The 16,137-nt window shown below is 38.5% G+C and overlaps 1 protein-coding gene across 1 annotated transcript in view; it reads right to left on the bottom strand.

The window, feature by feature from the left end:
• Window positions 1–16,137, bottom strand: part of LOC122817578 (fibrillin-2-like) — an 824,173-nt gene that overhangs the window by 50,706 nt on the left and 757,330 nt on the right. The window contains exons 56-59 of the mRNA XM_044090614.1: window positions 9,189–9,314; window positions 8,593–8,799; window positions 6,944–7,069; window positions 5,775–5,897 (exon numbers count right to left, since the gene is read on the bottom strand). Of these exons, the coding sequence (XP_043946549.1) occupies window positions 5,775–5,897; window positions 6,944–7,069; window positions 8,593–8,799; window positions 9,189–9,314 (582 nt within the window). The remainder of the gene's footprint in view (window positions 1–5,774; window positions 5,898–6,943; window positions 7,070–8,592; window positions 8,800–9,188; window positions 9,315–16,137) is intronic.

Genomic DNA, 16,137 nt, shown 5'->3' with positions numbered 1-16,137 from the left:
GTGAACATTGACTGGAATAGAATCAATAACAACAATCCCTCCCTATCTATAAATCTTTTTAATTTCATTCAACTAACAAATGGCATCACCAGACCCAATAGAAACAACCCCCGGGGTCCACTCTGGACTGGATCTTAGTCTCCCATCCTAATAACAGCTCTCACTCTGGTATTTTACCAGATTCCATGAGTGACAATCTCCCAGCCTTCATTCACCTAGCTACTCACTCATCCCCTCATCAACACCACTATACCCACTATACCGACACTCGTAATCTTACAAACTTTAATCCCTCTATATTCTCTGAAGCACTTAAACTAACAAATTGGGACAAACTAAAAACTCTTCCACTTGATAAGGCCTTAGACTTCTTCAACACAACCTTCCTAGGCATCTTAAACTCCCAAGCACCACCCAGAACAAAACGAATAAAACCCAATTCTGCCCCATGGCTAACAAAAGACACCAAAGCACTTATGATACAAAGAGACAAGATCTGGAAACTTCACAACAAAAATAAACATCCTGCTACCCTTCTTAAGTATAAGCAACTCCGCAATCTAACCAAAAAGCTTGTTACTAAAGATAAAAAATGTTATTACACTAAACTTCAGTCTACTCACTCCAAAAATCCAAAACAATTCTGGAACTCCATTAACTCTCTTTTCCACCCTGGTACCAAAACCAATCCCTGCCCTGACAACAATAAAACTGATACAGAAATTGCCACCCTTTTTAACTCCTTCTTTTCCAACTCTATAGCTGAACTCACTAAGACCTTCCCTAACCACATCTCCTCCTCTCCGCTCAATCCCACCTCCCCTTCCACTCCTCTACCCTCCACTCCCAATCCTAACCCCTCTTTTTCTTTAAAACCCGTCTCAACTTCCTACATCAAAATGCTCCTCTCCAGACTTAAACCTTGCTCCAATGCCCCTGACAACATTCCCTCACTCTTTCTAAAGCTTGCCGCAGATGGTATTGCTATCCCCATCAGCATTCTCATCAATAGATCCATACCAGAATCTTATGTCCCCAAATTGTGGTGTGCCGCCTTTATCCTACCCCTCCACAAAGGAGGCAAAAATAACAGCATCTCTAACTTCCGACCGATAGCCATTCTTTCCCCAATCTCAAAAATCCTTGAAAAATGTATCCAACTGCAATTAATGCCCTACCGCATCAACAATCAACTCCTCACCCCTACCCAACATGGCTTCCGTCCTGGCCATAGTACAATAACTGCTCTCCTTTCTTTTTTAAACACAGTAAGCCATGCTCGTGACTCTGGAGAAATTGTTCCCACTGTCCTTCTGGATTTATCCAAGGCATTTGACACTATCTCCCATACCCTCCTTCTGAATCACTTTTCTAACATCAATCTCTCTCAAAACTCCCTTACATGGTTCCATAGTTATCTCTCTGACAGATCTCAGGCCATTAAATGAAAAACTGCTACCTCAACCTTCCTACCTACCCCAACCGGGGTTCCCCAGGGGTCCATACTTGGACCAATGCTCTTTCATGTATTTATCAATGATTTTCATGCTGCGATTCCAAACACCAAAATAGTGCAATATGCGGATGATTCCACTTTAGTCTGCTCTGCTCCAAGCTTTCCTGAGCTTCAGGCAAAAACCCAATTGGCCTTTACAACTACTGAGAACTGGATGTTTCAAAACCATCTTTCCCTTAATGCTAATAAATCCAAAATCCTTCTTTTCTCTCCCTCAAAAACACTCCCACTTGACAAGCAATCCTTCAATATCATCAGCCATGCCAACTCCACTATAGAAGTAGCCCCCTTTGCTAAACTTCTTGGGGTTACCATTGATGAACACCTGACATTCAATACGCATGTCCAACTAAATATTAAAAAAACTCATAAGAAGCTTGGTATGCTATACAGAAACACTCTCTCTCTCTCTCTGTCCACAAGGCAAACTCTCGCCTCTACCTACTTACTACCATCACTATTGTACGGTGCCCCACATCTAACCAATCTTTCTACTACCATCTCCTCAAAAATAGAAATCTGTTACAATAAAATCGCTATATTCGCTACTAAATCTAAACACTCTACCCACCATTGCACCTCTCTCCACATGCTAAACTGGCTAGAGCTTCCTAACCACCTTGACTACCTTCAACTTATTACAGCCCACAAACTAATCTTTAAACCTATTGCATGCACTGCTCTAACTAATATCCTACCAGTCTACACTCCGCCCATATCCCTAAGATCTGCCGAACAAAATCTACTTTCTGTTTATAAACCACATCCCTGCTAAGAACCAATACAAATTTTGAACACTTCAAATCCCAGCTCCATTCCCACCTCTCCCAAATCCGGAAATGCAATTGCACTCTTCCTACCTAATTCCATATACCATCACCCCTACATGTTCTTCCTTATGCACTTTTAGTCTTGCTGCTTATCGACAGCTGCCCCTCTCTGCATCAAACATATAAGTCCAACGCTTGAATTGATTATCATGTAAATACTGTATATAGCTTTCTGTCACTACTCTCTGCTAATGGCTGTCTTACTATGTATGTATACTATGAACTGCGCTCACGTTTTTTCCTTTTCTTCTTCTCCTTTGCACCATTCAAGTTTGTTACTCCTTATTATATAAAAACACTTGTTATTCAAAATGTATAATTCTATGTTTAACTATATAAATGTAAAATTCTATGCTTGTTTTTGTTGTATATTACATGGAGCTTTTCTCCCCGGGCCTCCACTGAAAACGGGCCTTTTGGGCCCAGTGGACCTCCTTGGTTATCAAACTGGAAATAAATAAATAATAAATAAATAAATAAATTTTCCTGATTTTGTATTTAGGCAGGATAGCAACCTTAAAGACTGGTGTGACAGTTTATCTCTTTTACATACGCAGTCTGTGCAGAAAATGACAAAGTGTGGAATGTGTTCACAGTGCAAGTTTATTTTGGAATGTAACCAGGTGCACTTGGGTTCCAAGTGTATTAGACAACAGGAGTGGTTTATGCTGCAAAATGCAGCTCTTGTCCTACATATTATGTGGGAAAGACTGAGGGAAAATTTAAACAACGGATGTATGAACACACATATGATATGCATGCACATAAAGAGGCCAGTGCTTTAGTTAACCAATTCCCAAGCCATAGTTTTAAATTTGTCATACTGTAACAGTTACAGAAAACCCCAGGGGGGGAACATGGGGTATTTGTTTAGAACACAGAGAGTTGTGGTGGATTTTACACTTGAATGCATCTGCTTATCCAGAGGTAAATGATGTAGTGTCTATTTCTTGTGAGTTAAAATTAAAAACTTTTGATAGATAGTTATATATACATATTTATATAAATGTTTTTAAAAAAATGTATTGTTAAAAGTATTTCATTTTAATATGTTGTTGTTTTATAATGCTAGGTCTTTAAGACTCACGTGATTGGGTTGGGCTATAAAAGAGTTTGTCACATGATTTTTGAATGTCTGAAGAAGGCTGGTATTTTCTAACCGAAAGCGCTTAATGGAATAAAGTTTTAAAAGGTGTGTTTTAAAAGGTGTGTTTTAAAACAGTGTGTTTCTTGAGAATTCTACCTTCTGGATTATTGCTATTTTCTCAGTAGATGATGAGGTTCCAAGGGGCTCTGTCCAAGCTCTGTCCAAAATGTCATCTATACGTGTACTGCGCCCGCTGGTAGATAACAAAAGTAAGGGAGGCTCTCTGGTTAAAGAAAAAGTCCTTTCATGCCATGTAAGTGAGCAGTTCTGGATCTCACTCAGGTAATGACAAGCCAGGAAAGCAATATCTGTAAAAGTTACCAAAGTGACTTTCATATAACCTCAACAAGGTCCTGGCAAACTACCTGGCAAATCAGGAGAGAAGGCTAGATATTGTCACAGATTTTCTCAGCCAAGGTGGAGAAAAACTTGAGCTTGACTGGTGATATTATTAAGAAGTGGAAGGGACATTTTGAGGAGGTCCTGGATTTAGTGGCTATGCCTTCCTCTGAGGAGGCAATGTCAGAAACAGATGCAAGAATGTTTTTATTTCAGTAGAAGAGGTCACTATAGCAATGAAATGTTTGTCCAGTAACAAGGCTACTGAAAAAGATGAGATCCCTATGGAAATGCTGAAGGAATTGCCCTTTAAGTCTCTGTGAAATCCCTAACTATCCATAAATCATTCCGTGGGTCTATAACACTTTTACTAAAGACACCATTGTACAGATATAGGAACTAGTCAGTCTTTACAATTTCCATTTTGTGCCCCTTCATTCACCTCTGTACTTCATGTTCAGGATGACACCTTCACATCATCTTATATATATGCAAGTGGTGATCATGTCTTTCTTGTCTATTTTGGCCTCTAGTGAGAACAATGACATCCTGTCCTCCTGTCTCTGCTTATATCTCCCCCAGTTCTATGCACCCTTCTAGTAATCTTCCTCTAGACACTTTCCTGCAGCCTAATGTCTTCTAACTGTATGGAGTCCTTCTGGTCTCCCTGCCATCAGTTTCTACTGCTCACAGCAGATGCTAAACAGCACATTTGTTGCAGCCCACACATGTGCAGTACTTTGCCTCTGTCTGCATTGAACATCAGCTGCCAGCATTAACAATACTTGGTCAGCCTCTCCAAATGCCTATTCAGACCCTCCATCATCTTTCACATCTGCACCTGTGTTATTAGGAAAGAGACTGAACATTCCCTCTGAGATGTCCAAGATGAGCACAACACCTGTGATACTCACCTATTCACTTTTCTTATTCCTAATGCTGTTTATACCACAACACTCTCTCCCCTACAATTCAGCCTTGCAGAGCTCTAATTACTCAGTCTTAGTTCTGCCCACAACCCTCCTGTTTTCTTACCTGCAACCTGTGCAGAGCTGAGTCAAAGGCCTTGGTGAAATCCAGGCAGACCATGTCTGGTGGTAGTTCCATGATAAGTTCTCATGTAACTCAGTCAAGTAACCAGATAAGGCCTTGAACTAATGTTGGCTGTTGTCCTTAACACTGTTGTCCAATAGGTAAACCAGTCTTTCCCTCATGGATTCTTCCAAGATATTCTGTGCCATTGCTGTTAGGCATCTAGTCTGTAGTTCTCTGTATTTCTCCGGCCTTCATTTTCCTATACAAGGGTATCATATTTGCCATCTTCCAGTCCCCAAGTTCTTTTGTAGCGGTCAGTGATCTAACTGAAACCTCTGTTAAGTGGTCTGCCAGCACTTTGGTCAGGATAATGTACAGACAGTGGGAGGGAGTCCTCTGGGTCTTGGTGGTTTATTCTTGCTTTGCAGCATGTCTCCTCTGCTTTTTCCCTTTCTTCTTACCATAACAAACTCCTTTTAAATTCCTTTTTAAATCTTAAGCAAAGAATTCATTCAATAACCCTTTCTGTTTGATCTCACAAGATCTCTTTCTCCGACCAGCTTTTCCTCACCTTAGTCAGATCTGTCCTTTTTTTCCTGTTATGTACCTAAAGAAGCCCCTTCAACCCCTCCTTCACCCTTCCTGGCAGCTTCATTTGATTGTGTACCTGTCACTGATTTCTTCCTTTCAGACACAGACCTTCCAGCACTATGGGAGTTTCTATACATCATATTGGTGATGTACTTATGACAACCCAGTATTTATCCCCAGAGGTATTTCAGATGATAAACTCTACCTTATCACAAGATAAATCAGTAAGTGTGCAGGACATCCATCACAATTTCAACAAAGTAAAACATTCAGTGAGGAAGGAGACTAAAGGTTGAATTGATGTTTATTTATTTACCTTTGCAAGTCCTGCCGTCTTCCTGAAGGACATAACCTCTTGGACAGGAACATAGGTAGCTGCCTTCTGTGTTCTTACAGATGAAATTGCATGGCTTAGGAGACTGAGCACATTCATCCAAATCTGTATTAAAATAAAGGATCAGTAACACAAGGCTAAACATGGCACATCACAGCTCAGTAGGAACACAGTATATATCTACTTAAAATCTGACATAAGTAGGACATAGTGAATATAACTCTGGCTCCCAGTATCAGAGGAATGATGAGATTACTACAGTATGTGAAGAGGGTGGTTACAGGGCAAAGTAAAATGAAAAGAAGTAACCAGCGCTGATACTGTGATAGTGGAAAAACTCCTATCCCCACATGCCTGAGTGATACAAGGGACTAAATCAGAGTAGGATTGAGCATTAGTAACAGCAAGTGGCATGGAGTACCTGAATTAGTAAAAGGGGGTGGCAGGGACTAAATCAGAGAAGGATTGAGCATTAGTAACAGAAAGTGGCATGGAGTACCTGAATTAGTAAAAAGGGGTGGCATGGAATACCTGAATTAATAATAGAAGGTGGCACTGAGTACCGAATTAGTAATAGGAGGTAGCATGGAGTACCAGAATTAGCAATAGGACATGGAATGGAGTACCTGAATTGGCAATAGGATATGGAACTGAGTACCTGATTTAGTAACAGGATATGGCATAGAGTACCTGAATTAGTAAAAGGGAGTGGTATGAAGTACCTGAACTACTAACAGGACATTGCATGGAGTACTTGAATTAGTAACAAGAGGTAAATAGGAGATATCATGGAGTACCTTAGTTAGTAACAGGAAGTGGCATGGAGTACCTGAATTAGTAACAGGACTTGGCATGGTGTATCTGAATTAGCAACAGGAGGTGGTATGGAGTATCTAAATTAGTAGCAGGAGGTAGCATGGACTGTTTGATTTAGTAACAGGAGGATGAATGGAATACATGAATTAGTAATAGAAGGTGGCATGGAATACCTGAAGTAGTAACAGGAGGTGTCAGGGAGTACCTGGCTGCCAAAAGAGGAAGAAGTAACTGAAATCAAAACGTTCAGGAGAGACTTACTAAACATGGAATGAAGTATTTACACATTAATTACTTTCCTCTGCTCCCAGAGATCCTTTCTGAAAAACTCTTACCGATACAAGAGGTTCCAGTGATATCTGTGGTATATCCTGCTTTACAGTGGCAGCGGAAGGAGCCAATTGTATTGATACACTGACCATTTTTGCAGAGATCTGGTAAAACACGACACTCATTGACATCTGCAACAGAAAATTTTTGTAGTTATGGATTAGTTTACATGTGTTTGAGTGATTGGGGATGCCAAACAAGTGTTGCAAGTTACAGAAGAGACCTCATTCAAGAGTAAGCAAAAAATTGATACTGCACATTTTAAGCTACAGCACTGATATACCTCAATGTGCCATAAATTGTGAGGATCCTGCTTTGTCATTTGTTAAACTACCATATTAACTGTGATATGAGGGATATAAATAGCACAGTACCATATTAACTGTGATATGAGGGATATAAATAGCACCTTACCATATTAACTGTGATATGAGGGATATAAATAGCACCTTACCATATTAACTGTGATATGAGGGATATAAATAGCACAGTACCATATTAACTGTGATATGAGGGATATAAATAGCACCTTACCATATTAACTGTGATATGAGGGATATAAATAGCACAGTACCATATTAACTGTGATATGAGGGATATAAATAGCACAGTACCATATTAATTGTAATATGAGGGATATAAATAGCACCTTACCATATTAACTGTGATATGAGGGATATAAATAGCACAGTACCATATTAACTGTGATATGAGGGATATAAATAGCACAGTACCATATTAACTGTGATATGAGGGATATAAATAGCACCTTACCATATTAACTGTGACGTGTGGAATATAAATAGCACCTTACCATATTAACTGTGATATGAGGGATGTAAATAGCACCTTACCATATTAACTGTGATATGTGGGATATAAATAGCACAGTACCATATTAACTGTGATATGAGGAATATAAATAGCACCTTACCATATTAACTGTGATATGAGGGATATAAATAGCACAGTACCATATTAACTGTGATATGAGGGATATAAATAGCACCTTACCATATTAACTGTGATATGAGGGATATAAATAGCACAGTACCATATTAACTGTGACGTGTGGAATATAAATAGCACCTTTCAAAAATATTAAAAATCATATTTGTATATTTTATTTATATATATATATATATATATATATATATATATATATATATATCTGTGTGTTTGTGTGTGTGTGTGTTTTCTGTATATTTTTCTGCACAGTACTTATTATCTATAATGTTATACTTGGTAACAATCCATCTTGCACTACATTAATAGCCTGCATTAACTGATTTTATATTAATTAATTCATTAATTACTTAATGAAGTTGAGCAGAAGTATAGCAATACTGTATTAATAAATCAGATCATAGTTCTCAAGCTGATTAAAAGCACATTGTGTAATATACACTTTCGATGTTTACAAATTTCTGCTAAAAAGTACTGCACAATATTTCATATTCAAGAATGTATCAGCTCATAATGAAATACTACGCTATCATTCTGCAGTTTATTACAAGCCTAGACAATATCCAGAGGTCAGAATCAAACCCTGTACCTTATATCTGTGAGGTTAAGACCTTAACTTGAATAATTATACTAACCCTAAACTAACTAAATCACAATTTACATGCTGATTAAAAACACACTGCCTTACCTTTTCCATCAGTGGTGTAACCAGGTCCAAGAGGACACATTTTCTTAAACTGTGTAGTTCCTGGAAGAGGGCAGAGCTCACACTGAGACCCCCAGCCCCGCCCACCATTGCAGCAGCATTCTGATTTGGTTACAGAGTTACGGTTTGTGGAAGATGCTTGACACATGGTCTGTAACGCTTCTGTGTAGCAGAATCCCTTGCGGGTATCTGAAAATTAAAACACACAAGGTTTGAGGATATTAAATTTTCAAGTGCTTTTAAGATGACTGAAGTAAGATAAAGTTCTACATCCCTTTTTAACAGCTGACATAATAATTTTTCCTGTTAACTTTACTTCCATTTTTTGGACAAGTGTCTTATGTATGTTATGGCCTAGCAGAAGGCAAATGCAAGACTGTCCACATGTAACTTTTTTAAGATGTTAATGCAAGTTCAACTGCTCAGATGACTAAAATTAAGCAAACATATATGTAAAAAAGGAAAAAAAAGAAACTAGAATGACCAGCTTGGGAAAACTATTAAGTAGTTTTCTTACTATAAACTTTCTTAAGGGTACTTTCCTATACTTACAGCACCAGTTTAACAAGGGTACTTACCTATACATTCAGTACCAGTAGAGCTAGTCTGGAATCCTTCATTGCAGTCACATCGGTAGCTGCCAACAGTGTTAACACATCGTCCATTCTGGCAAATTCCAGGTTTGGTGCGACATTCATTTTCATCTAATGAAACAAAAAGATAACAATATGAATGCGATTCTAAAATGATTTAGTAGATACTTCAGCTGCAGAAAATTATAGTACACATTATTAATTATTTTTTTAGTAATCTATCAATTCATTCATTTTATCCAAAGTCACCTCCCGTTGATCTGGGAATTTTTTTTTTTTTTCATTTTTTTTTCCAGGGAAGATTCAGGGGGGACGTTTTCCTACCATAACCAAAGAACAGCTAAATGTGGAAAAGAATTTTAACAGTTGCACAATCACAAATGCTAAAGACAGTCTCAACTGATATCTAGAATGTACTTGCTAAGAACTGTCTTAATGGTTATTGTTGTCTGGACTAGCCTTAATGCCTAAATTTCCACATGTGAATAATCAGTTTGAATTTGTAATACACTCTGTGCTGGTATAAGCTATTTCATGTGGTGCACAAACTGGTGTTTAGGGACAGGCTTGCATGTGGTAAGCAACCTAAGCTTCAACACAAATGACTATGGATATAATTCTAAAATATTGCTATCCCCCTGCAGTATAAACCTTGGCTCTAGATGTTTGAAGTGACACCCCCAACCTTATCAGCAAAATGGGAAAAAAGGGGTTGTGGATGGATGGATGGAGTAAGACAGACATATTAATATACACAGTGCTGCCATGAAAGGCCAGACAACTTACAGTGAAATAAAATAATGGTCTGATGCAGTTAATGTCATATGTTCATAGGATCATAGGAGATTACTAGACTATTGACTCAGAGGTCATTTTAAGCCTAGCTGTTTCAATCCAATGTAGTTTATTTATTTATTATTTACCTAACATTTGTTTACCAGGAAAGTCCAACTTGGAACAAAGCCAATTTTCAGTGGAGGCCTGGAGTGAAATGCTCTAGACGCATGCTTTGTAATGTGGGAGGAAACCGGAGCACCTGGAGGAAACCTACATGAACGCGGGGAGGGCATGCAAACTCTGCACAGAAGGCACCCCACCTGAGAATCGAATTGGAGAACCTCTTGCTGTGAGGCAACAATGCTACCACTGCACCACTGTGCCAACCAATAATAATTATATTATTATTATGTTAAATATATTATAGTATAGTAATACCCTACAAGTACTAGTAAATACCCAAAATTGCATTTAGTGATGACTGCCCATGTCCAGGAGGATTGTGGGCACTATCCTCTGTAAGAATGTATGATGCCCCATCCACTCATCCAAGTTCCCCTTGAATGGTGTCATAGAGGTGCTATGTTTCACATGAATTGGTAACCTGTTCCAAAGACATGTCATTCGCTGGGATTTAAATCTGTCCCTCTAGCACGTCTTATTTAGGTTCCAGGCCATGTTTAAGTCCCTGGAATGAGTAGCTCTAGACCCATTTGATTTATAGATATGAAGTAAGTTCATTAGGGTTGGATCTTGGGTTACTCTGTAGGCCAGGCATAACTGTCCCCTAAGAAGTCTATATGATACGGAGTATAGTGACAGGGATTTTAGTTGGTCCATGTAAGGCACATGCTGAAGGCCCTTGATCTTCTTTGTTAGAAACCACTGAGGTCTCTCTAATTGCTGTAGGTGCTTAGTACGGTACATACCGAATGGGGCGTTATACTCAATTATGGACCAGATAAATGATGAGTATGGGGGGGTTATAACTTCTTTTGCTCTTGAGGAGATACCTTTACTAATCGAGTGAGGTATATGGAAAGTTTTCTTACAATGGTAGACACGTGGTGGCCGAAGTTAAGGTTGCGGTCAACCTGTGATCCCAGGTCCCTTATTACTTCATGGGTACTTAGGGTATTGTTGTTGATTTGATAATGTGAAGGTACATTATTTGTGCTGAAGAGAATGATGATGCATTTCTTTGCATTCAGTTTGAGACATAATTTGGGGATTCAATGATTGCACCTAGTTTGCAGTTGTCTCCAAACTTAGTCAGTCACAACCCTTTAGTTTTGGCCTGAACTTCTGAGAAGTATATATCAAGCAGTATTTCACATTATGAAAGAGTTCCAGTTTTATTAACTACAATAGCCACTAGACTTCTAGTTTATTGTGCAGCTTTATATCCAAGTAGCACGTGAGGAACCATATGAAGAAATCATTCAAAAAAATTGAAGGTATACTATGACAGTTTTTGAATCTATAATTCTTGATAAGAGCAAGATATCTGATAAGCAGACATCATTCCAGGTTTCATACAGAAATCTGGGGGTGGGGGTATGAGAGTATTTCAGAGACGATGTAGAGCTGCCTAAGCTAGTTGACAGTTGTGAGTGTGTAGAGGGTCTATTTTCATTTCATTTGTGTATTATTTATTGTTTAAACCAATGGCTGTTATAAATGTAAAAATACTTGACAACTGCATATAAACGTCATTTCAACTGATTCCCATGACTGATTTCATGCAATCTAACATGAAAAATCAGTTTTAATTGCTATTTATCTCTTGCTTTTCCATTGTTATATTTTTATAAACTAATGTTGCTGTTTCAGTGATTGTGTAATAATGCAATGTTGTAAACAAAATTTCACGCAACTCCTCCATATTACCAATGCAGACTGCCTGATGATATCAACCTAATGCTTTTGTTAAAGCTCCCTCTCTGATGTCTTTATAAAATTCACAAGAACAGAGCACGTGTATCAAACATTCTTTTAACATTCCACACCTACATGGGTGAAGCTCAACTTCCTTATTATGTTTTTACCAAGCATCACTTTTAAATAATTCAGACTTTCAAAATATTTCTATTCTCAGTTAAGTCTAAATATGTAGTGTTATGTTTTGCCATTAACTTTTTTGCAAAAAAAAAAAAAAAAAATCAGAATATCTACTTTGCTTTATTTTCTTTTTGTCTAAACCTCCATTCTTTTTTATTTTTCTTAGATACATGATATAGGGATTACATAGCTGAATATCTTATTTTTAAATAATTTTCCAAATAAGTTAGCCCGTATTTTATCATTATTTGTTCTACCAGCTTATTGTTGTCTACATTATATTTAAAAATCTAAGTCCTTTCTCTTTGTCTCTGTCCCTGCCTGCTTCACTCATACTTCCCGATCTGAAAATGTCATGAATCGTATTCCCTTTGACAATACTAACATTTCTAAATTTGCCTTCTCTGAACACATTCTAAATTCATATGTTCATAGGTGTGTACTAGGATCTCATTAAATCAGCGAATGCTAAAAATAGTGAGCAATGTTTAATCGACCTTTTTTAATCGAAACAGTGACATCCAAACGCACGGAACAGTGATTTTTTTTTCCCCTGGGAAAAAAATCACTGGGCTGTTTTTCGGAGTTGGTATATTTAAGTAGGGGTGAAGGTATGGGGAGTGAAGCCCCCACACTTTATTTTATGTTTGGGGGGTTTTTTGTTAGTTTTTTTTTTTTTTTTTTTTACGAAGCAGCAATTTTTTTTTTCCTGGCAAACTTTCTATTTTCCATCCACTCATCAAGATTTCTCTTGAAGAGGGCCAGTGAGGTGCTCTGCTTGACATGTATGGGAATTCTAATCCACAGCATGGGCAGTTTCTGGGTTATGAACCTATCTCTTCACCATGTTCTGTTGATTGTGGTAATGAGGTTGAGGTCTCTGGAGCCTGTGGTGCGGAGGGATTGGGATTTCTTTAGATGTAGCATTTCTAACAGAGCTGGGTCAGATATGGCTTTGTCAGTCAAGCAGAGATCGCCTCTATGTAGGCGATATGAGACAGAGAATAGTTGGAGTTTTTTGAGTCTGTCCGTGTAGGACATGTGTTTAAGGCCTAGGATCCTCTTTGTGAGGTACTTTTGTGGCCTTTCCAGCTGTTGCATGTGTCTAGTGAGGTACATGTCAAATGGGGCATTATACTCGATGCTTGGCCTAATGAGGGAAGACTAGAGAGAGATGATGACCTCTTTCTTCCTGGATGCAAAACCCTTGGTAATGAAATGTGTCACACACAAGGACTTTCTGACCACAGTGGCAATGTGGTGGTCGAAGGAGAGGTTGCTGTTAACCTGTGTCCCCAGATCTCTTATAATGCCTTCAGTGTTCAGTGGACTCCCATCGATGTGATAATTAGTGAGAACTGAGTTTTTCCCAAAGGGGATGATGACGCATTTTTTGGCATTAAGCTTAAAGTCATGGTTTTGACACCGGTCATTGGTCTCAGTGAGGCTTTCAGTAGGATGTCTACATCACTTGGGGAGTTAATCATGGCTCCGAGCTTGCAGTCATCTGCGAACTTGGTCAGCCAGAGTCCCTCTGTGTTGGCCTAGACTTCTGAGAAGTAGATGCCAAACAGGAGAGGACCCAGGACCATTCCCTGTGGGACTCCACTCGTGACTGGTCGGCAGTCTGACTTGGAGTTTGCTACTTTCACACTGTGGGTTCTATCTGTGAGCCAATATGCAACCCACCTAGTGATATAGGGGTCGATGCCTAGTTTGGTGAGTTTATCCTTAGTTCCTGAGTGGGTAATGGTATCAAAAGCCACTGGTTATTGATGACCAGCCATTCACTGCTGAAAAACATTATCTCTGATGAGCACAGGTTCCTACAATTACAAGGAGATGTATATGATATTAAACATAAAGAATCAAGGATGCATGCCAGTGCTGAAGGACTATAGCAGTTATGGTATGGAAAAACCTGAAGATCCTACAGAGAAAGATCCAGGAGACATTTACTGTACTTCAGGCCACAATACAACTAAGTGAGACGATAGAAAATGTGAAACGGAAATCAAGGAATTTGCTGTACTAGGTCGTTTTCAGGGACTAGTTGTGTGTGAACGGCCTAAGGGTAGTAACTTAGTCTTATCTGTTACAGAATGAGACCAGCGGTCAGAATGTTAGGCAAGTTTAAATTGTGCCTTCACAGATATAGTCGTAGGAAAACTTTACCCAGATACATCAGATGCAATATAACAGGCAGCAGTGGACAGAAGCAATGAAGCCCTTTGCCACTGTTTTAGACAGTAGTCTAGCATGGATATAACAACTGAGAACTTAGCCAAATGTCATGCTTAATAGAAAAATGTTTCAAAACACATTGTTAGTAATGGTTGTGGTAATTATGAGAATGAGTGTTGTACCTTAGCAAGGTATTTGTAATGAATGATGAGTTCTGTGGTGGATACAATATGCCTAGTTATCACGAATACACTATGAAAATGTATTTTTATTTTATTTTGCATCTGATTACCAGCTAAGTCTGTCTGAACAGAGATCTGGGGAGAAAAGCTCTATAAAAATATAGAACAATACAATACTATGTAGCATGGTTACAATACAATTATATAAACATGAAGGGAATTTACATACAAAGATCTTGGTCATTTTGTAATAAAAGGCATGCTGTAGTAAGAAAAGTGGCCAAAACATGATCTAAAGCTGGTAATACATTCAAAAGGGGAGTTATAATATGATAGTAAGTCTGCAGGTCTGTGAAATTGTTTGAGTTTGGTTTATGATAGAGTGGTTGAAATAGGGCTGCAAACTCTTAACTTAGCACATTTTTGAACTTAACATTATTCAAAGGAGCTGAAAAAGTTAGGCACAAAGTAAAAATAAGTCAGATTAGAGGTAGGAGTGAGAACTTATAGGTGAGAGAAGGTGCATTGAATGTGGAGAAAAGTTGAGGCGGAACTATATGAAAGTAGGTGAGTGAGGGAGGGAGGCTAGGCAGAAAGTTAACTAAGAAAATAGGACAGTGCATAGATGGGAACAAGAGTTATTTGTGCAGCTGAGGGAATGTTGAGCCGAGGATGGTCTAAAAATATGAATCGATTGTGGTCAGCCTAGAGCTAAGCATGTACAGAGCCATGTGTGGACTAGGTGTGCTTTGAGTTAAGTTTTGAAAGTTGTTATGCTAGCAATTAATCTTAGAGAGTGTGGGATGCTATTCCATTGTTTTTAGATGCAGTTTGAGTACAGGGAGTCACCAGCTGGTTTGCTGGATATTGAAACAGTGATTGGATTTCTTTCAGTAGATTGCAGGGTGTGAGATTATTTTGTGAGCTATTGGCTGTTGTGAGTGGGTTAGTACATGAGGTAGATCTATCCAGTTTAATTTTCTGAGTGTTATACAGAGATGCACTCTGTATGTTAGACTTGCAGCAAATTTAGCGACCTTATTATAGCATTGCTTGAGCTTAAAGGATTAGAAGAAGGCAGATGGGGGGACAGGAGAATAAAGTAGGGTAGGAAGTAACATTTTTTGTGCTGCATCTTTAAGGAAAGGTTTTAGTCTGTAAAGTGCTCTGAGTTTTTGATGTGCTCTTTGGGTTACCTGAAGGATATGGTGTTCGAACTTCAGATGTTTGACTATGGTGATGCCAAAGGGCTTGGTATGAGAAAGTAACTCAATATGAGTATTATTGTTTGATTTATTGTGAGAAGTTGTGTTTTGGTAGTTAAGTTGTTGGGGAATAAATATCATTAATTTGTTTGTTTAGGGTTTAAGAGGAGGTATGAATTATCTAGTAATGATTCAGTAAATGAGAATGACTGTTGGGTTATGTGTTGGTGAGAAGACAGGAATTTGATTCAACAGACAAGGGTGGAGTCATCAGTATGTTGTACAGAAGAGATGAGACTTGACTCAGTATGTAGGTCATGATGAACAAATTTAATATCAGTGGGCCATATACAGACAGGTCTGGTGCCAAGGTAGTCGATTTTAGGTTTTTCAAGTATATTTTGATGGTGGAGGTGAGTACTGGTTCTAGACTAAAGGTAGGGATTTTGGTTATTGCTGTGTCAACGGATTTGTGATATTGTCTACATTTTTAAGTAGGGGCATTACTGATAAGGTAAAGTGTTG

This window comes from Protopterus annectens, chromosome 13.part0, assembly GCF_019279795.1.
Source record: "Protopterus annectens isolate FY-2018-M chromosome 13.part0, PAN1.0, whole genome shotgun sequence".
Lineage (NCBI taxonomy): Eukaryota > Metazoa > Chordata > Ceratodontiformes > Protopteridae > Protopterus > Protopterus annectens.
This window is presented reverse-complemented; position numbering and strand designations above follow the sequence as displayed.